Below are 20,611 nucleotides of genomic sequence, written 5' to 3'. Positions count from 1 at the left end.
ATCATGTCTGGATCGAAGAAGAAAGTATATGTATATATATTTTCCTTTTTTTCTTATTCAGAAATTTAATTGGTATACCAGCAATTAATCGGCTGGCATTAGGTGCATCTGGCAGCAAAGTTGTTTTCTGCTCTCCTACGACACATGATATATAATGTCACAAAACCGGGAAAGGGAAAGAAACAAAAGAACCAATAAACTAAAATTGCCGCTGGGCTGCCTCATGGATTTCAGTATCCGTGTCACTACAGAATGATCTCCTCTTGGACGCTGTCATTTAGGGTTTTGTTTGGGAGAACAATGCTGTTGATCACAACCACTTCATCTTCGACAGTTACAGACTCTCCTGCATTTTAGAAATGAAACAATTATAAAGAAATGTTGTTCAAGTGTATTAGAGTTTCAGCCTTGGTGAAGAAAAGAGAAATGGGAAGACAATGGCAAATACCAATTATGGCAATTCCAAGCTTTGCATTGTAGTCGCCTTCAGCCTGAACCAGACAATCAAAGTTTGATCAGTCCTAGTAAAGGGAAGAGTGCAGAGAAGCATGGTTTCACAGGTTATGACTTAGGTACATTATGGCCTAGGGTAAGGGAAAAGGGTTTCTTCCAATGTTAAAATTCAAATTGAACAAAATAAAAAGGTTTTATTTTGAGCAATGAATTGCATCAAGGTAATCTTTGGGTGATCCTACAGAATGTTAGGGTTAGAACATGAAGAAGCTGTATCACTAGACTTGCCTGGACACGTGACCATTTCCCAATAAATGACTTCCATCCAACAATAGCATGCATAACGACAGCATTTTCCTGTTGGGAGAATAAAATGTATTAGCTTCAGGATGCAGGTATAAATACTTCACAAGTTCTTGATTTCCATACCTTGATTTCAACATCATCTAAAATGATGCAATCTGAAAGTCTTACGCCTGCTCCTATACGAACGTTTGCTGAAATAGAGACATTGGGACCAATCTGTACAAAAATGGAAACAAACAATTTAGATGAAAACAAGATACAAAAAACAGTAGAAAGAAGTATAACTCCAGAAGTCCAGAATTATAGCCTCTTGAAATTTGTTTGTCTAAGTCAAGGCCTTTCTAGAGCTTGATGCTCTTGGTTACCTGCAAGTACTTATTAGGCCACAGGCCAAGTTACTTATGCTACTTTGATAATTTCTGTAAGTTCTGTTCGAGTATACTTTTTCTAGTATTTTTAAATGCTTTTGTTTAATGACTATACAAGAGCATATACAATAGGTTTATTAGAAAATACACCCAAAAAGGAGGTTTTACCATTGGTTCCTAAAACGCTTACTAGGATAATATCAATAAACGAAGTTTTAACAAATCATCAAAATTCATAAGAATGAACTCGTGGACTATTGAAACCTACTAGCTTCAACACTACAAATTTAAATTTCCATGATACTTTCCAGGTATGAACTTCAGGTACTTTATAATAAGGACATTTATAAATTTGTTTCTTTTTAACATTGTATACAATGCTGACAATTGATGATCAAATCTTACATTAAAGTTGTGAAAGCAATACTGCTGTGTGCATGCATACATTGGAAGGAGATGAGGTGGAATTACCTTTGCAGTTGGGTGCACTTTTGCTGATGGATGAATATAAACATCACCAACAATTGTAGCACTCTTAGTACCATCTCCGCTGGCCAGAAGATGGGGACTGGTGTATCGAAATTGGGCAAGATATAAAGAAGAACATTTCAAAGACATCCTGTGAGGTAAACCAAAACTTTAGATGGATTACAGATAATGAGGCATAAAAATGAAATGAGAACATTTGGTAGGATTACTCTACCCTGGAGTCTTAATCTGTTCCCAGAAGTCCGTGGTCTCATATGTATACAATTGCTTCTTTCCAGCAAGAGGTGACAAGATATCTTGATCCAATCTAACAAAATCTGTAGGATGGGTCCTGTTGAAAGAAGTTTCATCAGCATGAAAATTGGGGAACTACAGTTTTAAAAAATTAATAGGTCTGCAAAGAACAGTCTCTGCAAATCTAATGTCACGTATGGGTTATTCTTTCAGTGAAGGAAAAAAGGAAGACATGTCATTATAAGTATAGCTGAAATCATGCACCACAGGTTAAGAGTAAGATGCCAAAATATTCAATTCAACAAAAACCAATTGAAACAAGCATGTGTCATGAACTCATGGCTTCGGCAATACATGCCTATGTCAAGAAATTAAATAACCTTAAGGAGCATAAATCTTGCCAAAGAAAAAAAATAAAATCTAATTCCAACTGAAGTTCATGCCAGACCAAAATCTTTAACAAATCTAAGACTCTTAAACAAGCATTAAATTAATTGCCCTGAGAGATCATGGAATGGTTCAAAAAAGGTGTTGATCACTCATCCAAGTCTTGAACAGAAGTTTACCTTTGTCAGACCAATGCCATACTTAGAAAATGGTATAAATCTCCATCACTCAGCTGTAGACTATAACAAAGTGCTATTGAAGCTACACAATAATTTTATCAGAAGTAACCCAAATTTTGGTGACCCTATTCATACTGAGGTTTCAAATTTGGGAGCATGACCCATAGCACAAGCCATCCTGATATTCTATTTGATGGTGCATGGAACACAAGTAGAGAAATCTCCAATCTTTTGTTGGAATACATTTTAGATTGTTTCCATGCCCGAACAAAAGGAGCATAAAATTGTCAAAGGTCTTGCATCCTGTAAATAGGCCGGAAATCTTGTTCCTCAAAATATGTGATATTGGCACTCAGTGGCGGAGCCAGAAATATTGACCAGGGAGGGCAAGGATTAAAACATGCATTATAGTTTGTAATCAAAATACAACCAAATACAAAAAAAATATGAGTAAACATTTTTGGATTTAAAAAGAGAATCTAAGAAATATTTCAAAAGAATTAAAAATTAGAAAGAAATCAGACTAGAAACTTTTTAACAATTTTAACAATTTCTGCAGTTAAAAAATCCCATTTTTTAAAAGAATTTATTACTTCTTCTAATAAATTTTGAGATTTTTTTTTTAAATCACTAAGTATAAAATCAATTAAGAGTTTTTTTTTACTTAAATTATCTATCATAAATCTGAATGTAAACATAAACTACCATGTAAATAACTAAATAGGATATATGATTTAATATAGTTATATAGTTGAGTTATAAATAAGTTATTATGTAATTAAATATGAAAAATTAAAAATTTAGAAATCTGAAATGGAAAGTGAAGAGAACACACTATGAAAAAATTTGTTTTATTCAAATACGAAATTGAAATTACTAAAAATTTAATTTTATTAAAAAAATTATAATAAAATGAAAATTTTTACATACATGAAAAGAATGAAAAATAAATTAAGATGATGTATGTGCAAGAAAAAAATATGATGAAATTAGAATAATAATAATAAAAACTAAGAATATCAAGTAGATTTCATTTTACAAAATATTTTGTTTGTTTTTAAATTTTATCTAAAATTTATATATATTTTTATTTAAACCCTTGAGAACTAGTTTTTTTTTTTTTTTTTGGGTCAATATTTATCATTGAAACTGAAAAATTAAACTTATATATTTAAGGAGGGGCAAAGTTTCTAATTTTCTTTTTATTTTTTATTTTCTAAATCTTTAATTTCATAAGTTTTTTGAGGGGCGGCATGTGTCCCCTAGGCCCTTACTGGCTCCACCAGTGTTGGCACTGAATTTGCCAGCAAAATCAACAACTACATAACAGAAAAAACAAATAAAATAAAATTATTGGTATGATTTATAATTCTGCAATGCATTTGGTGTTCATTTCTTATGCATTCCTGAAAGTTCAGAAGCAAAGCAGTGAAAGAGATTGTTATTTGAAAAGTTTGAAACCAGTAATACCTTGTTGCTGATTGGAGAGCTTCAAAGCTAGACACACGACGTAGACTAGCTGCAAAAGACAAAATAGAGTTCAGCTGTCAGAAGGGTTGGAAATTTATTTGCAAATTGCACATCAAAATAAAACAATGGACATGTCAAACTTGATGAATGCATTAAGTATACCAACATACAGCTACAATATGTTATGCGAGAAGAAGGATTTATACTATTCAGTTGATTTTAAGAACATGAATGCTTATTGCAGCATAGCTAATAGTCAGAAGTCCACTAACCATTTTTGTCATATAAAAGTATTAAAAGTTTATCTAGAACTGAGGACCGCTATGAGGAACAAACCCTTCAAATAACTGAATGATTGAAACATCAACCATGAATATGCTTTCCTTCCTGAAGTCATATAGTTTAACCACAAAAGAGAGAAGCAGAGCCAACTAACTTTCTGACATTTCATGTGAATTTAACCTATTGCCCTATAGATTCCCATGAGTATCAATCAATCAAATATTCAAACAGAATCAGGAAGTCTTGAGTATAAAAACATTGCATGACAGAAGCTTCTCCTGCTGCCTTACTGATATAATTACTCACTAAAAACCTCATAAGAAAACTTGTTAAGAGAGGAAGATCACAAGGATAACTATATTCTAACCTTCATGTCATTTCAAATTAGTAGAAGGCAATTAAGACACTGAATCATATCACCAAGTTAATCTCACACTCCTTACATTCAGTTGAAAAGCAGATGCATGCTAAATTGCAAATGACATAAGTTTGTTAATGAACTTATAGCACACCATGCATTCTCTTAGCTTGAAGTGTTCTAGCATTGCCTTATTAAGTATATTCTCTGAGTTTGGAAAAAAGAAGGAAAAAAACCTTTGCATCAACTTCTAACATAAGTTCCATGACAAATTTCAACTTTTCCAAAACTCGTGGCACAAGTTCATATGGATGTATTTTTGTATAACAATCAATGAAACTTATAGAAGCCAGGATTCTAATGGAAGGCACATAATAACTCCCAACCAATCAAGTCATCTATAGAAGAAAACCAACCTCTGTCTTCCCGGTGAGTGGAGACACCCTGGATGGCAGTAAAAATATCTGGGGTAAAGACATAGACACCACAGTTTATTAAATCACTTACCTGCGGTGGTTGAAAAAGATAAGATTTATGAGGAAAAAAGGGCCAAATCAACAACTAAGTGATCAAGCACCAATTAACTTGCTAAAAAAATGAGCCTTTGGTCATTTACTTACAAAAGTTTCAGGTTTCTCTATGTAATGCAACAATTCATTTGTGATTGGATCAGCAACCAACTCGCCAAACTGGTTGGCTGATTCAGCAGAAACCTGCACATGGAGAAGAGTTTAAGCAAAACATGGAATAATGAGTATTTGCAATGGAGACTGTATTCTAAGATGGACAAGCCAAAAAAAAAAAAAACTGTTAATGTATGTAACTGACCTTGATTACTAACACTGTTCCCATCCCACCATACCTTCTATGTTCCACTGCAAATAAGGAGCCACTATTACAATGCATACCAGCCATACAAAATTAACAAAATTTTGCAAGGAAAAACCAGTTTTATAAGCACAGACATGATGGCTAGAGGAAGTATCAAATATGTCCATGAACAGGATTGAGCATTGAGCTGTTTATGGAGAGTATGAAACTTACCTAGCATATCTGGAAGTGGAAAAGTGCAGCAAACATCACAGTTCAGCAGAAAGATATGTGACTGCCAAATAAAACAAATCATCAACACCAAATTTAATTATTTAGAGAGTTGACAATTCAACATTGATTGTATAGAAAAAAAAAAAAGCATTCAAAATTTTCTTTTTGCCTGCTCTTTTTCCATTTTTTGTTTTAAACAAACCAGTCGAACACATTAAGTCAATGCAGCAAGGATTAGAGAAACTCAGCTTCCAATATATACTGATTTGAGGACTCAGTGACGAGTGGCACCATAATTTGGAGGACTTGTTGTTAAGTTCAAAAACATAAACTTTATGGTTCAACTATACGATACAAATTAAATAGAACGAGTGTCAGATTCAAACCGGGGCATCTTCCATGATTACATCTCTGAAGTAATAAAGTCCACCAGCAGAACCATGGGGCTTGTCCTCTTTCAGGTATCTAAAGCAGGCCATGCAGCAAGGAACAACAGTAAGATACAACACAGTAAGTCTTGCGCTTCATATCAACATCAAGAAATATAACAAGAATAAAACCACATATAGAAATGGTGAGCCAATCAATGGACTCTTTACCTGATTGGCACTTTGAGCTCATTAGAGACTGAAGAAACATATAATGCCAATTCCCGTTCCTCATAGAACCCAACTAGAAATATTTGTGCCAAATTGGGTATCTACATAACAGAAATCCACAATCAGAATCACTCTGAGAACTCTTTAGTAAGAAATCAGTGTGATATACTCTCAGTAGTCTCTAGAAGCTATGCCTAATTTCTTTAAAAATGCAGTAGAATCAAATAAATTAAAAATTTAGATCATAGACTTCTCGTTAAAAACCTCAACCTCAACCCAGTACAATGCGATCACATCACCTTTGTTTATTTAACTGAGCTATTAACTTCCTAAAGAAAGAACATACTATTAGATATAACGACTCAAAATTCAAAATTGCTTAGATATTCCATCGTTTTCTCATCAACCATACGGGAATTCTGATAAAAGAAAAAATAAAAAACAAAAAGAAAAGAAAGAAATACCCTTTTACAAGCGGAAATTGGATGGTGAACCATTGGCTGCCCAGCCAGCGGAAACAGAGGCTTCAAAGTATTGAAGGAAAGAGGCCTAAATCGAGTCCCTGAAAAAAAATCAAATCCAATTATTCAAAAACAAAACTCCAAAAAAAATAAAATAAATAAAAATGCAATAGAGAAGAAGGAGATACCTTTGGTGGGGCCACCCACCATGATCACAGCGACCACCTTCTCCTCCGAACTCTGCATCTTCAATTGAAATCTAGGTCTTCCAACTCACACCCAGTTTCTCGTGGTCTTCGACTCAGACTCTGTGTTTGCGATCTGATTGGCCAGCGAAGGGAGTTCGTGTTTTGTTTGAGTGGGAAAGTCGAAACTCTGGAGTGGAACTGACGTCAGGCCTCAAAACGACGTCGTCTGGAGTTAAGTGGGCCCATATATGAAAATAGGAAACTTTGATTGGGCTGGGCTGCATTTCTGGGTCACCCATATGAAATACCTTATGAGCATTACTCCTTTTTTTTTTCCTTTTAATCATATGAGAATGACCTTATACCCCCTCAACAATTTTTTAATCCCTATCTTATATCATCCCTCTTAGGATAAAAAATTTATGAAAGTTATTTTTCCAAATATGGGTTTGATTTTATCTTTTTTAATCAAATATTATAAAATTTTAAATCTACTTTTTACTTTAAGAAATTTTATCAAGATTAAAAGGGTGTTTATTTTTAAAATTTTTTTGAAAACAATTTGTTTTCAAAATTTAGGTTATTTATTTTTCTATTTTTCATAACTTATTATAAATTTTTTACTGAATAAAAAATAACATATTAATTTTTCTTTACTTTTTAATGCTTAATAAAAATAAAATACTATAAAAATAAACAATTTAATACTTAACACTATTAAGTATTAAAGTTCTATTTATAATTAAGTAAAAAACCAAACACCACCTAAATTTTTTTTAAATATAACTAGATTAAGTGATTAATCAAGATTACGGTGATCATCATAAAAATACTTTTAATTTAATTTATAATAATTCACTTTTGGCAATTCACTTTAATAGGAAGGACTAATTTCTATTGCTTAAAAAGTAATTAGGTAATAACAAAGTGATATTTTAAAATTGATTTTTTTGGGTTTTACCAAAACACTTAATTTTTTTTTATAGAATTTCCTTTCAAATATTAGAAAACATCTCAAACGAATAACTCCCAAATAGACTCTTAGATTATGTTTGATTCCTAAAATTTTGAGAGAAATGTAAAGGAAAGAAAATAAGGAGGAAAATCGAAAAAAAAATGTTAAGAAAAAAAAAATCAAAATCAATAAATTATTTTTATATATTTATTCAAACTCATTTCACTTATTTTCCTTTATTATATAAGGATTGAATAATTATAAAATGTATACATTTTTAGTTAATTTTAATTTTATTTTCTTTCATATTTTTCATAATAAAATTAATTATGAGAAAAACATTTTTCTTAATATTTTTTTTCTTTACTTAGGTGATATTTGTTTTTTTGGCTTTTTGCTGAAAACAATTTGTTTTTAGAATTTAGGTTATTTGTTTTTCTATTTTTTCATGATTTATTATAAACTTTTTATTAAATAAAAAAAACCAAAATATGTAGTTTTTTCTAAATAGAAAAAAATAACATATTGATTATTTTTTTTTTTTTTTACTTTTTAATACTTAATAGAAATAAAATACTACAAAAACAAACAACCTAATATTTAATACTATTGAGTATTAAGGTTCTATTTAGAATTAAGTAAAAAAACAAATGCCACCTTAATAGTTTCTCAAAACCAAACATAGCCTTATCGGTACATTTCTTGCAATGTCACACCATAAAAGAGTCATCACACGAGCCTAGGTGACAAATTCCTATTAAAAACAGCTCAGAAACTGAAATATTGAGTTTGGGATGCCCTGATGTTGGTCCACCACATCCATCTTGTATACAAGTGGGCTTAGTGTTTCCACAGCTCAAATTTGGGCTGAGAAAACACTGAAAATGACAAGCTTTCTGAATCTTATTACTCATCATTTGCAAAATTTCAAGCCAAAGTATTGATCTCCCATGCCTTTTTGAATCATATTTCCAGAGGGGTCCAATACTAGAATCCTTATCAGGGCAAGAAAATGAAAATCCTGGAATCTAGTTCTATTGCTTCTTTCAGACTCTGCAAACAGCTTGAGTACAGTACTACAGCATGTTTATTTATTCAGTAGTTCCAAATTCAGCTTACCTCACACACATCACTTTGATTTTCTGGTACCCATACATGTTTCAAATTCTTCATTGCATTATGGAGGAGAATACCAACCCCATTGCTTATCAGAGGTGTACTGTGTGACTTGCTTTACAGTCAAGTAGTTTTCAAGGCCCCTGCAAATCAAGTATTATCGGTAAGTAACCATTGATGATACACTGATTCTAGTGTGAAGCATAGACATAGCTGCAAACTTGGAAATTGTCATACCATTCCCCTAATTCACGCCCAATACCGCTATGCTTAATGCCTCCCCAAGGAGCTTGATCAAAGCAGGGTTGAGAGCAGTTCACCCATACAACCCCTGCCTGAAGAACCTGTAAAGAACAATGAAGAACATTTGTGTATGGGGGCAGTAGATATTATGTTGTGTTTGAATGCTGTGTGGAAGTGTTTTAATTGTTTTCAGTAATATGTAAACAGGGTAGACGACAATCTCCCATTCTCTTTACTCTTTAGAATGTGGCAGTCCATTGCTGCTTACCCATCTGATGCTGGTGGATCAGATATAATTGGAAACAAGTGTTTCAGGCAGATTAAAGTATGGTTTCTGTTAACAGCAATTTTTCTTCAAGAAAACATTTTCTATGATATAATAAATTGACAATTAAATGTAAACACAACAACAAACTCCCACTAGTTTATTATGAACTTTTAGCTCCTCACCATCACTCAGGCCTGTTGGCTGTAGGTAAAACTAAAAACTTGATCTTACCTTGGTCAAGCGCTCACACCTTTCTAGATCCTTGGAAACCACAGCAGCTCCCAACCCGTAACTGTCAAGACCAACAGCAAATGAAGCAACCATGAACTGCCAAGGCATAGGCGACACAGATAAACAAGAAAAATTTTGGAAGGAGCAACTTACTGAGTATCATTGGCTAGTTGAATGGCTTCTTCTTCAGTGGCAAATGTTTTGACACATAAAACAGGTCCAAAAACCTCCTCCCTCCAAATTTGCATGGAGGTACTAACATCTGTTATGATGGTCGGTTCAATAAAGAATCCTTTCTTCAAATGCTGCCATCACTAACACATGTGGATCAGCTACAAATGCAAGGTGATATAACTGTGAAATGGTGGTAAGAATAAGCAGGAGGATTTCACCTGAGGGCGGACCCCTCCATACAGAATGGTAGCACCTTCACTCTTAGCGGTTGAAATAAAATTCAGTATCTTCTCATACTAAAAAATGGGAGAACACCCTTATTATCAAGTCCAATGTATTATAATTTCACTGAGAAATTTTGCAAGATTGATGAGAGGACAGTAGTGTTGTAAACTTATTTAAGTCACTTCAACAGCCACTTCATGACTGAATTCATAACAGTATACTACTATACCAAATAAAATCAGGATGAAGCATAAAAGGAAGAATCTTGAGTATGTTGTAAATGCTTGCTGTTATAGAACAGATATTGTAGATGTTTAAAAATTAAAAAAAAGAAAAGTAAAGAACAGAAAAAGACAGAGCTAACATTAAGCAGCATTTATACCTGTCCTTCACTAACAATAGCGCCAAGCCTGCAACCTTCTTCCAGTGGATCTGAAATTTTGATGCTTTTACTCCATTGAATGAGTTTTTCCACGAATTTTGCTGCAATATTTTCCTGAAATGATGCCAGTTAGTTTTATCGATCCAGACTCTTGAGAGAGACAACAAACCAAAAAACAAGTAGAGTGGGCATAAATGACAACTCCATTTCAGTATCTACAAGAATCCTAAGAAGCAATTTTCTCTGTCCACTCAATCTGTGGACTACATGCCTAAAACATTAGAGGATGCACCAATGCTAGAAGGACTTGGAGCTTTCTGTTGGAAGTATTGATCCTGCATGAAGCTAGATTCATGAATACAAAAAATTCATTCTTCAGCAAAAGGGCTGGTAAAAGCATGCATAAATAATCAATTATAAAGTCCTGATCACAAATTAACTGATGTAACATAGTCAAAACTGCTGCCTTCATATCTTTTTTTAGCTATTTTGATGTGAGCATGATTGACCACAAGAAAAAGCTAAATATATAATGGAACCTTTTGAGTTCTCTTTACTCACATGAACAAGAAGCCGGGAAGTTGCACTGCAGATTTGACCATTATTTGGAAAGCAACCATAAAGAGTCCATTCTATGGCTGTTCAGAATCACAAAAAAAGAAAAAAAGAAGAAAAGAAAAAGAAAAGAGTAAATATAGACACCAAGATCAACAAATATGCTGCAAGTTCCATGGTGAAAGCAGTCAGGTGCCAGACTTTTTTAAGTCTCCAATGGAAAATCAGTAATATTCCATATTGTTTCCTGTGAAGAGCCATCTAGCATCTTATTGGGAAGGATTGATGATCCTGAAATTTTGAGTTGTGTTTCAAATGCAACTTACCGTTATCAAGATCTACATCCTCAAACACAAGAATTGGACTCTTTCCACCAAGCTCTAGTGAAATAGGCTGCAAGGGCCCATAAAAGATAAATGAGAAGGGGAAAAAATAGCATTAACCTTTCCAGGAAAGATGCAGGTAGATGATAAACTAATACCTTGATCGTTTGAGCTGCAGTTGTCATGATTTTGATTCCTGTTGCAGTGCTTCCAGTAAATGCAATCTGAAAGAGAACCAACATAACTGTGGCCATTTTGGTAGAAGTCTATTCTTATAAAGCTTACCACAAGTCCACAATAAACTACTGGATATAAATGATGTGCAATGATAAGAATTATACATTTTTTAATAGATGAAAACTGGAGGACTTCCAAACCTTATCAACATGAGGATGAGATGCCAGAGGAGCACCGGCTTCTGGGCCTAATCCAGTCAAAATGTTTAGCACGCCAGGAGGAAGAGCCACATCTCTACAAACTTCAGCTAACTCCAAACAAGTCCTGAAATTGGAATCAGAATGAGAGTTGCAAAGAAACAGGTGATACATAAAAAATTAAAGATGAAAAGAAAGAAGTCTTACACAGATGCCAATTCAGATGGCTTCAGTATAGCAGTACAGCCAGCAGCCAGAGCAGGAGCAACTTTCCATGCAGCCATCAAAAGAGGGTAGTTCCTTCAGTACACACAAAATGCGGATCATAGTTAATGAGGAATTAAGATTGTTATTTACAAGTGTCCAGCACCAACACAACTATAATCAACATTACTTGGAACTGGCTACACCTATGCGACTCAGAGCCTAACCAGAATTAGAAGTACAAACACCAAGATTTAAACACAATCTTATAAGCTAGAACCGGTTAAACAACCAAAAAGGAAGTCCTTTTATAACAACCTTGCTGTTTAATAGAACCTAAATAGAAATACAGAAACTAACTGCGTCTTACAGAACTCGTCCAGGATGATTATGTAACTAAATACATATAAGCAGGTGCATGTGCACACACGCACACAAATTGGGAAAATTTTCAAATAGCTATTAGTATGAAAATTGAATGAAAAGAGCATTTATGCAAGGATACGCATAGACACGAATGCATGTTTAGCAACTGAATCAAACCGAAGTATCATAGTAATTTCCATATTAATCATCTGTATAAAGTAATCAGATTTCCCTTTACAATTACAAGATCCATATCATGATCCAGAGTACTGACAAGAACAGGCAGCAAATTTTTTACCAGGAATGCATTCATGTCGCAACTTTATAACAATTAGCATATAAGTGAAACATACAAGGATATAGCGAACTTAAAGAGTCCAATACAAGACCTTTGAAAGTGAAACAAACCTTAGTGAGTTCATTCAATACTGTATGGTTTTAAAGGAATAAAAAACGAATGGGATTTAACATGATAACATGTTTTTTTTTTTTTCCACCTAACATAAAGCTTAAATTTAGCATAAATCCAGAAAAAGGAGACTGAATAGATGACCAAAGAAAAGGAAATTAACGAATACCAAGGAGTGATCAGCGCAACAACTCCAATTGGCTCTTTAAGAACATGAGTCTTAAATGATTCCATAGGAATAGAGATAGGAATCCTTTGCTTTGCATCTAAAGCTTCTGCAAGTTCTGCATAATACTTGAAACACCCAGCAACAGAAACCTAAATGATATTAAGAAGCCAACAAGTCAATTATCAGCTGTTCAACAATATTAGGTTAAAAAGACTACCTTTTTTTGTACACATACCATATCAGATATTGCTTCATCAATTGGCTTTCCACAGTCGACAACTTCTAATTTGGCCAGTTCAATCTTCCTCTCCAATATCTGCATCCAAATTGAAAGGCCACTTCACAACATCTAAAACAAGGAGGAAAAACTCTGCAGCTTGGTCTTTTCAGGTTCTACATCTAATTGTAAGGATCACCCATGATCCAATCCCCCATTCCCATTCTTATCCATTGTGTATATGTTCAATAGAAAAAGCAGTCATAAGGGAATAATGAAAAACCCAACAATGACAGATCGAGAAAAACATCTTATAGAAAGAGAGAAAATCAAACACCTTATCGGCAATGGCCCGCAAGAACTTGGCACGAAAAGAACCAGAAGTAGAGGCCCAAGAATCAGGCTTAGAGAAAGCTCTGCGGGCAGCTTCAACTGCAATATCCACATCTTCAGCGGTAGCTGCTGGGATGTCACCTGAAACAGGCCACACCCATGAAACTTTACCAACAAATAGATTCATTATCACCACAAAAAAGTTGAACAGGAGTGTTGTTGAAACCAATGATTTCTTGCGTGGCAGGGTTGATGATCGGAATTCTCTTTTTCAAGAGTGGCTCTCTCCACTCTCCGTCGATGAAGAGTTGACGGGATGGGATTGGGACTGCCATCATCGTCGGTGATCACTGATGAGCTCACGGGTCTCTGCTTTTCTTCATTCTCAGGCTTTTTACAGCACTGGGACCTTTAACGTTGGCTTCTGTTTGTTTGTTTTCAAATTTTGCAATCATCGCCATTTTCTACCACTATTGCGGTCTTATCTTTAAGAACAAAACCATTGGGACCAAGGAAATATCTTAAAAGTTTTAAGCTTACAGGATCCAAATTGCGGAGATGGGTAGAAGACCTCCTGTCAAACCAAGTCCTAATACCGTATTGAACAACCAATTTTTTTAAAAATTTAAATTTACGGGATTTGAGCTCTATATGCACGTTACTCGTTAACTAATGTGAAGATGGTTATGTGTATGATTTGGAATTCATTGTATCAAACATCGAATACAACTCCTGCATTTAGAAGTATGAGTAATAAAAAAAGTAGGCACAAGTTATATACTAATTTTATTTTATTTTTTGGCCTTTTGTTCACCATTAAAGTACTGGGTAATGACAAACTCATACATAACATCAAATTTTGTAGAGAAAAAGAAAAAGAAAATATCTAAAAATGGCTAATGATAAACCTATGCTAACAGGTATACCAAAGAAAGGAAAAAGAAACCTATGAGAAAAGCTCAGAAATCAAGCATTACAGAACCAACCACTAGTCACTCAAACCCTTCCTTGGCCGATCATTTTTCCTCGATGATTTGGCTCCTTTGGCTGATAATTTCTTCTTCAGCCTTGCTTCTGTTTTCCTCTGAATTGCTGAAATCAAGCCCTCCAAGCAGATTCCCGCATCTTTCATAAGAGTTTTGGTGGTTAGATGCTCAGCAACATCAGCTGGGGTCATATCCACTTCCCTCAACAACTCTCTAATCTTTGGGAACAGATGATGTGATTCCACATTCAGGTAATTCCTAGCCAGAACTTTGAATGCTTCATAGGTACAGTAGGATAGCTCTATATGCTTATCCATCCGTCCTTTCCGAATCAAAGCTTGGTCCAGTTTCTCTACATGATTAGTTGTGAACACTATGACTCTTTCTCCCCCGCAAGCCGACCACAGCCCATCGATGAAATTCAGAAGCCCAGATAATGTGACCTTGCTGGTTTTGGTGCCCTTTTCTTTTCCTCCTTTCTTCTCTTTCTCATCTTTCTCCTCCTCTGAATCCTCGTATGTTGCTGCTTTCTTCCTTTGACCAGTGAGATCGAGGGAACAATCAATGTCTTCAATCACAATGATAGACTTGCTTGATATCTCCATCAACAGCATCTTCAACTCAGTGTTGTTCTCCACCCCAGTAAGTTCCAGATCATAAATGTCATAATTCAAGAGATTAGCCATGGCTGCAATCATGGTGGACTTACCAGTCCCTGGAGGGCCATAAAGGAGATACCCGCGCTTCCAAGCTCTACCAATTCTCCTATAATACTCTTCATTCCCACTGAATGCTATGAGATCCTCCATAATTTCCTCCTTCTTCTCGGGCTCCAGCGCCAGTGTCTCGAACGTTGCAGGGTGCTCAAACGCTACCCAGTTCCACTCGCCCTCCTTATTGGTATAAAGCTTCTTCTGCCTGTTTCTGTCTTTGAGCGCTTTACCCTCTCTTAGCACATAATTCAGGTAAGGCCCAGAGATGAGATCCCAGTGACGCTTGTGGAAAGTGAGAGTATAATACCTCCTATCATCGCTCTGTCCTCGAACTGGGTATATTGAAATTGACTTCCTGTTGAGATTTTGTTTTCCAGATATCCACCATACTTGGACTCTCTGACACACATCTACCACCTCCTCATGATCATCAATGCTCAAAACTGTTATATTTATATAAATATATATATTATTGGTTAAAAATAAAGTGTAAGAAGAGTTACACTTTTGAAAATTAACCTTTGAAAATAAAGTGTAAGAAGGGTTACACTTTTAAAGTGTGAATTAAACACATGATTAAGTTTTGAAATGTTACAAAACTTGAAAGGTTAAGGAAGACAATGAGTCTTCTCATCTTTGTAACTTTATAAAACTTAAGAGGTTAAGTGTAAGAGAGTTACACATTTGAGATTAAATCATGTTTAATGTGTGAATTAAACTTATGATTTAATTTTTGAATGTTACAAAGATGAAGAGATTGAGGAAAACAATGGGTTTTTTCTCATCCTTGTAACCTTTTTTCAACCCTAAGAGTGCTATATATATGACTTTTCTTCTTTTGAAATCTTATGCAGAAAAGTGAAAAGGCTTGATCAATCCCAAAACTATTTCCATTAGTTCCCTAAAGATTTCTAGAGGTGGGAGGAAATAGAGTCTTTGGACAAAGTTCCAAGAACTTGTTTGAGCCTTTCTTGTGTTCTTCTTCTTGTTGTTCTTATTTTGTATCTTTGAGAGTTTCATTGTATCAAAGTGAGTGTGTGAGAGTGTTTCTTTTCTCCATTGTATCCAATTTTCGTCAACAATCAAAGACTCTATTCACAATGGAAGGAGAGACTATCAAGATTATGAACCAAGACCTTGTGAGGTTGGATCGTTTTGATGGTTCCAACTTCACTAGGTGGCAAGACAAGGTGAGATTCCTTCTCACAGCACTCAAGATTTTCTACATCCTTGATCCTACCTTGGCACCGTTACCGGAACCAAAGGAAAATGACACACCTCAAGTGGTGGCGGCAAGGAAGAAGAGGGAGGATGATGAGCTCATATGTAGGGGTCATATTTTGAACGCCTTATTCGATAGGCTATATGATCTCTACACCAACACCAATTCCGCGAGGGAGATTTGGGAGGCTCTTGAAAACAAGTACAAAGCCGAGGAAGAAGGTACCAAAAAGTTTCTTATTTCTCAATACATAGATTTCAAATTTTTTGATGAAAAGCCTCTCTTACCACAAATTCATGAGTTGCAAGTAATTGTGAATAAGTTGAAAGTTCTCAAAATTGAACTTCCGGAGGCCTTCCAAGTTGGTGCTATTGTGGCTAAATTACCATCAAGTTGGAAAGGTTACCGGAAGAGGATTCTCCACAAGAGTGAAGATTACTCCTTGGAGGAGATTCAAAAACATCTTCGCATTGAGGAAGAATCGAGATCAAGAGACAAAATGGTGGAAGAGTCCAATGGTGGGACTAACAAAGCCAATGCGGTTTCAAAGGCCAATCATCCTAGAGGTAAAAATAACAACATCAAAAGGAATTCCGGAAATTATATGAGCCCCAAGAAAAATCAAGAGCAATTTAAGGGCAAGAAAGGTCCTTGTTTTGTGTGTGGAAAACCCGGGCATTATGCTAGGGAGTGTAGGTTCCGAAAGGACCAAAAAGGGGTTGTGGTGAATGCAATTGATGAGGAGATCATTGCAACACTAAGCGAAGTGTGCGTTGTCCAAGGAAAGGTGCAAGGATGGTGGTATGATACTTGTGCCACAATTCATGTTACCTATGACAAATCTCTTTTCAAGACCTTTGAAGATGCAAAGGGAGATCAAGAGGTTCAAATGGGCAATGAAGGAAGATCCAAGGTGCTTGGCAAGGGCACTATTGAAGTTGTTTTTACCTCCGGCAAAAAGGTTACCCTTACAAATGTATTGTATGTCCCCGATATGAATAAAAATTTGGTTAGTGGGGATTTGCTTGGCAAACCGGGTATCAAAGCGGTGTTTGAATCCGGTAAGCTAATTTTATCCAAATCGGGGAACTTTGTGGGAAAAGGGTATTCTTGTGATGGGATGATCAAACTTTGTACCAATGACAATATCAATAAAATGGCTTCTACTTCCGCTTATATGTGTGATTCAAATTCTTTATTTTTGTGGCATAATAGGCTTGCACATGTTGGTTTAAGCACTATTAAAAGGATTGTGAAATGTGGTTTGATTGCTTGTGATACCAAGAAATTTGAAAAGTGTGAAATATGTGTTAAATCAAAGATGATTAAAAAGCCTTTTCATAGTGTTGAGAGATCATCTAATTTGCTTGATTTAATACATAGTGATCTTTGTGAACTTAATGGCATGTTAACAAGAGGTGGAAATAGGTATTTTCTTACATTCATAGATGATTGTTCTAGATTTACCTATGTGTTTTTGTTGAAAAACAAAAGTGAAACTTTCAATGCCTTTAAAGTTTACAAAGCCGAAGTTGTTAGCTAAGGGGTTTAAACAAAGAGAAGGTATTGATTATTTTGATACCTATGCGCCGGTGGCTAGAACAACATCGATTAGGATATTGTTTGCTTTGGCATCAATTCATAATCTATTTGTTCATCAAATGGATGTCAAAATGGCATTCTTGAATGGGGATCTCAATGAGGAGGTCTACATGGAACAACCGGAAGGTTTTGTTCTACTGGGGAATGAAAACAAAGTGTGTAAGCTTGTCAAGTCATTATATGGTTTAAAACAAGCTCCCAAACAATGGCACGAAAAATTTGATCATGCTATTCTTTCGGATGGATTTAGACACAACAATGTGGACAAGTGCTTATATTCTAAGACTTGTGATGACTATATGGTCATAGTGTGTCTATATGTGGATGACATGTTAATCTTGAGTGATGACATGAAAGGAATAATAGAAACGAAAAGGTTTCTATCCTCAACCTTCAAGATGAAAGATCTTGGAGAAGTTGATACTATCTTGGGTATCAAAGTGAAAAGAAATAGTGGGGGTTATGCTTTGAACCAAACCCACTATATTGAGAAAGTAGTTAGCAAATTTAGTCATCTCAAGATTAAAAATGCTAATACTCCATTTGATTCAAGTATAAAACTTGAAAAGAATGATGGTAGATCGGTGGCTCAACTTGAGTATGCAAGTGCAATTGGAAGTCTTATGTATGCTGCTCAGTGTACTAGGGCTGACATTTCATTTGCAGTTAGTAAACTAAGTAGGTTTACTAGCAATCCAAGCGTGGAACATTGGAAAGCTATTGGTAGAGTTCTTGGTTACCTAAAGAATACCAAAGAACTAAGCCTCCAATATTCAAAGTTTCCTGCTATACTTGAAGGGTATTCAGATGCAAGCTGGATATCGAGTGTGGGAGATAATTTATCTACCACAGGTTGGGTGTTTACACTTGGTGGTGGGGCTGTCTCTTGGGGATCCAAGAAACAGACTTGTATATCACACTCAACCATGGAGGCAGAGTTTATAGCTCTAGCTGCAACTGGAAAAGAAGCTGAGTGGCTTAGGGATCTCATGATGGACATCCCTTTTACTGCAAATAATGTGTCAACAGTGTCGATACATTGTGACAGTCAAGCCACTCTAGCTCGTGCGTACAGTGGAGTGTACAATGGGAAGTCTAGACATATAAGCATTAGACATGATTATGTGAGACAATTGATTCAAAATGGAATCATCTCAATCTCATTTGTGAGGTCAAGTGGAAACTTGGCGGATCCTTTTACTAAACCTCTTACAAGAGATTTAGTAAGGATAACATCTAGAGGGATGGGACTAAAACTCCTTAAATAAAACTCACCAATGATGGTAACCCAACTTAATACTAAGAAATGACTAGTCTTAAGTTCAATGGGTAAAAACAAGTCATTGATAAGTGGGTTGTAGCAGCATTAGAACATGTGAGTTCCATCCGTGATGATTAATGCTGGTTGTTACCGTTGGAGGGTTAAGCTTAAAGCTTTTAATGAAATTCAGTCTATGTGTGACAAGCATCTTAAAGGTAACAAGGATGCTGGAAGAATTTCACCTATGTGAACTTAGGGGTGGTGCCGCCTCTCATGAGAGTTAGAGTTTCTTTCAAGAAAGTTCATGAATGGATTGAGCACATGGCCATAAAAGTGCTAAGCAAGAAAATAATGGGCACTCGTGTGGTTAGTGGAAGTGTGTGTGTTGTTACCGGTTTCGTTACAAGGAATAACTGGTTCAATGCTACAAGCAACCTAGGATTTCAACGGAGCTTTGTGACAATTACACTAAGGTAAAATTCAAATCGAAAGATATTTTATTTTATGCATTTTCACTGTTAAGGTTATAAGGGTTGATGTTTATTTTTAACCAAGTGGGGGATTGTTATATTTATATAAATATATATATTATTGGTTAAAAATAAAGTGTAAGAAGAGTTACACTTTTGAAAATTAACCTTTGAAAATAAAGTGTAAGAAGGGTTACACTTTTAAAGTGTGAATTAAACACATGATTAAGTTTTGAAATGTTACAAAACTTGAAAGGTTAAGGAAGACAATGAGTCTTCTCATCTTTGTAACTTTACAAAACTTAAGAGGTATTTACACATATGATTAAGTTTTGAAATGTTACAAAACTTGAAAGGTTAAGGAAGACAATGAGTCTTCTCATCTTTGTAACTTTATAAAACTTAAGAGGTTAAGTGTAAGAGAGTTACACATTTGAGATTAAATCATGTTTAATGTGTGAATTAAACTTATGATTTAATTTTTGAATGTTACAAAGATGAAGAGATTGAGGAAGACAATGGGTTTTTTCTCATCCTTGTAACCTTTTTTCAACCCTAAGAGTGCTATATATATGACTTTTCTTCTTTTGAAATCTTATGCAGAAAAGTGAAAAGGCTTGATCAATCTCAAGACTATTTCCATTAGTTCCCTAAAGATTTCTAGAGGTGGGAGGAAATAGAGTCTTTGGACAAAGTTCCAAGAACTTGTTTGAGCCTTTCTTGTGTTCTTCTTCTTGTTGTTCTTATTTTGTATCTTTGAGAGTTTCATTGTATCAAAGTGAGTGTGTGAGAGTGTTTCTTTTCTCCATTGTATCCAATTTTCGTCAACAAAAACCAGAGACCTGCTGTTCTTAACTAAACCACCTTTGAGCTTGGAGGCTTGCCTGGTGGACTTGTAGCCGAGGTAAGTCTGGATGTCCTTGTAAGCTTCGCTCCGCGCTCCCCACTTTCCGGTGAACTCATAGAAAGTGATTTCAATATAAGGATTGAAGAAA

General features: G+C 35.1%; 4 protein-coding genes across 5 annotated transcripts; 1 reads left to right on the top strand and 3 right to left on the bottom strand.

Moving 5' to 3' along the window:
* Window positions 1–8: 8 nt before the first annotated feature.
* LOC117929603 (mannose-1-phosphate guanyltransferase alpha-like) lies at window positions 9–7,057 on the bottom strand. Its single transcript, XM_034849938.1, has 15 exons — window positions 6,819–7,057; window positions 6,634–6,731; window positions 6,170–6,270; window positions 5,957–6,035; window positions 5,571–5,631; window positions 5,355–5,401; window positions 5,147–5,239; window positions 4,943–5,033; window positions 3,887–3,935; window positions 1,831–1,947; window positions 1,599–1,746; window positions 883–975; window positions 742–810; window positions 449–491; window positions 9–346 (listed from the first exon to the last, which is right to left on the bottom strand). The coding sequence occupies exons 1-15, from the start codon at window positions 6,874–6,876 to the stop codon at window positions 246–248; spliced, it is 1,248 nt and encodes a 415-aa protein (XP_034705829.1). The 5' UTR covers window positions 6,877–7,057; the 3' UTR covers window positions 9–245.
* A 1,381-nt stretch (window positions 7,058–8,438) lies between these two features.
* Window positions 8,439–13,842, bottom strand: LOC117931204 (betaine aldehyde dehydrogenase 1, chloroplastic-like). 2 transcript variants are annotated; one of them, XM_034852125.1, is made up of 15 exons: window positions 13,589–13,842; window positions 13,367–13,503; window positions 13,030–13,128; window positions 12,813–12,937; window positions 11,872–11,964; window positions 11,668–11,791; window positions 11,449–11,514; window positions 11,294–11,360; window positions 10,974–11,050; window positions 10,413–10,526; window positions 10,024–10,101; window positions 9,785–9,936; window positions 9,632–9,692; window positions 9,127–9,233; window positions 8,439–9,032 (listed from the first exon to the last, which is right to left on the bottom strand). In XM_034852125.1, the coding sequence occupies exons 1-15, from the start codon at window positions 13,698–13,700 to the stop codon at window positions 8,951–8,953; spliced, it is 1,494 nt and encodes a 497-aa protein (XP_034708016.1). In that variant the 5' UTR covers window positions 13,701–13,842; the 3' UTR covers window positions 8,439–8,950. The 2 variants fall into 2 exon arrangements, with proteins under 2 accessions (XP_034708016.1, XP_034708015.1); XM_034852124.1 differs by having other exon boundaries at window positions 12,813–12,961; window positions 13,048–13,128; window positions 13,589–13,840.
* A 508-nt stretch (window positions 13,843–14,350) lies between these two features.
* LOC117929987 (AAA-ATPase At3g28540-like) lies at window positions 14,351–15,486 on the bottom strand. The gene is made up of 2 exons (XM_034850436.1): window positions 15,479–15,486; window positions 14,351–15,416 (listed from the first exon to the last, which is right to left on the bottom strand). The coding sequence occupies exons 1-2, from the start codon at window positions 15,484–15,486 to the stop codon at window positions 14,351–14,353; spliced, it is 1,074 nt and encodes a 357-aa protein (XP_034706327.1).
* Window positions 15,487–16,069: 583 nt separating this feature from the next.
* On the top strand, window positions 16,070–19,575 carry LOC117931205. Its single transcript, XM_034852126.1, has 2 exons — window positions 16,070–16,504; window positions 19,362–19,575. The coding sequence occupies exons 1-2, from the start codon at window positions 16,162–16,164 to the stop codon at window positions 19,394–19,396; spliced, it is 378 nt and encodes a 125-aa protein (XP_034708017.1). The 5' UTR covers window positions 16,070–16,161; the 3' UTR covers window positions 19,397–19,575.
* The last annotated feature ends 1,036 nt before the right edge of the window (window positions 19,576–20,611 follow it).

Source organism: Vitis riparia, chromosome 14 (assembly GCF_004353265.1).
Source record: "Vitis riparia cultivar Riparia Gloire de Montpellier isolate 1030 chromosome 14, EGFV_Vit.rip_1.0, whole genome shotgun sequence".
Classification (NCBI taxonomy): Eukaryota; Viridiplantae; Streptophyta; class Magnoliopsida; order Vitales; family Vitaceae; genus Vitis; species Vitis riparia.
Note: the sequence above shows the minus strand (reverse complement) of the source record. Positions and strands in the feature narration are given on the sequence as shown.

What these genes read in the sequence shown, in the direction of transcription:
- LOC117931204 (XM_034852124.1), bottom strand. Translation starts at nt 13,700, where the DNA reads ATGATGGCAGTCCCAATCCCATCCCGTCAACTCTTCATCGACGGAGAG. An exon ending in CCATCTGAATTGGCATCTGT is followed by an intron (nt 11,792 to 11,871) that starts GTAAGACTTCTT and finishes TTCCAATTTCAG; the next exon opens with GACTTGTTTGGAGTTAGCTG. An exon ending in CTTCCCGGCTTCTTGTTCAT is followed by an intron (nt 10,527 to 10,973) that starts GTGAGTAAAGAG and finishes GCATCATTTCAG; the next exon opens with GAAAATATTGCAGCAAAATT.
- LOC117929603 (XM_034849938.1), bottom strand. Translation starts at nt 6,876, where the DNA reads ATGCAGAGTTCGGAGGAGAAGGTGGTCGCTGTGATCATGGTGGGTGGC. An exon ending in GAGCTCAAAGTGCCAATCAG is followed by an intron (nt 6,036 to 6,169) that starts GTAAAGAGTCCA and finishes GGCCTGCTTTAG; the next exon opens with ATACCTGAAAGAGGACAAGC. An exon ending in TAGATGATGTTGAAATCAAG is followed by an intron (nt 811 to 882) that starts GTATGGAAATCA and finishes TTCTCCCAACAG; the next exon opens with GAAAATGCTGTCGTTATGCA.
- LOC117931205 (XM_034852126.1), top strand. Translation starts at nt 16,162, where the DNA reads ATGGAAGGAGAGACTATCAAGATTATGAACCAAGACCTTGTGAGGTTG. An exon ending in GTACAAAGCCGAGGAAGAAG is followed by an intron (nt 16,505 to 19,361) that starts GTACCAAAAAGT and finishes AGCATCTTAAAG; the next exon opens with GTAACAAGGATGCTGGAAGA.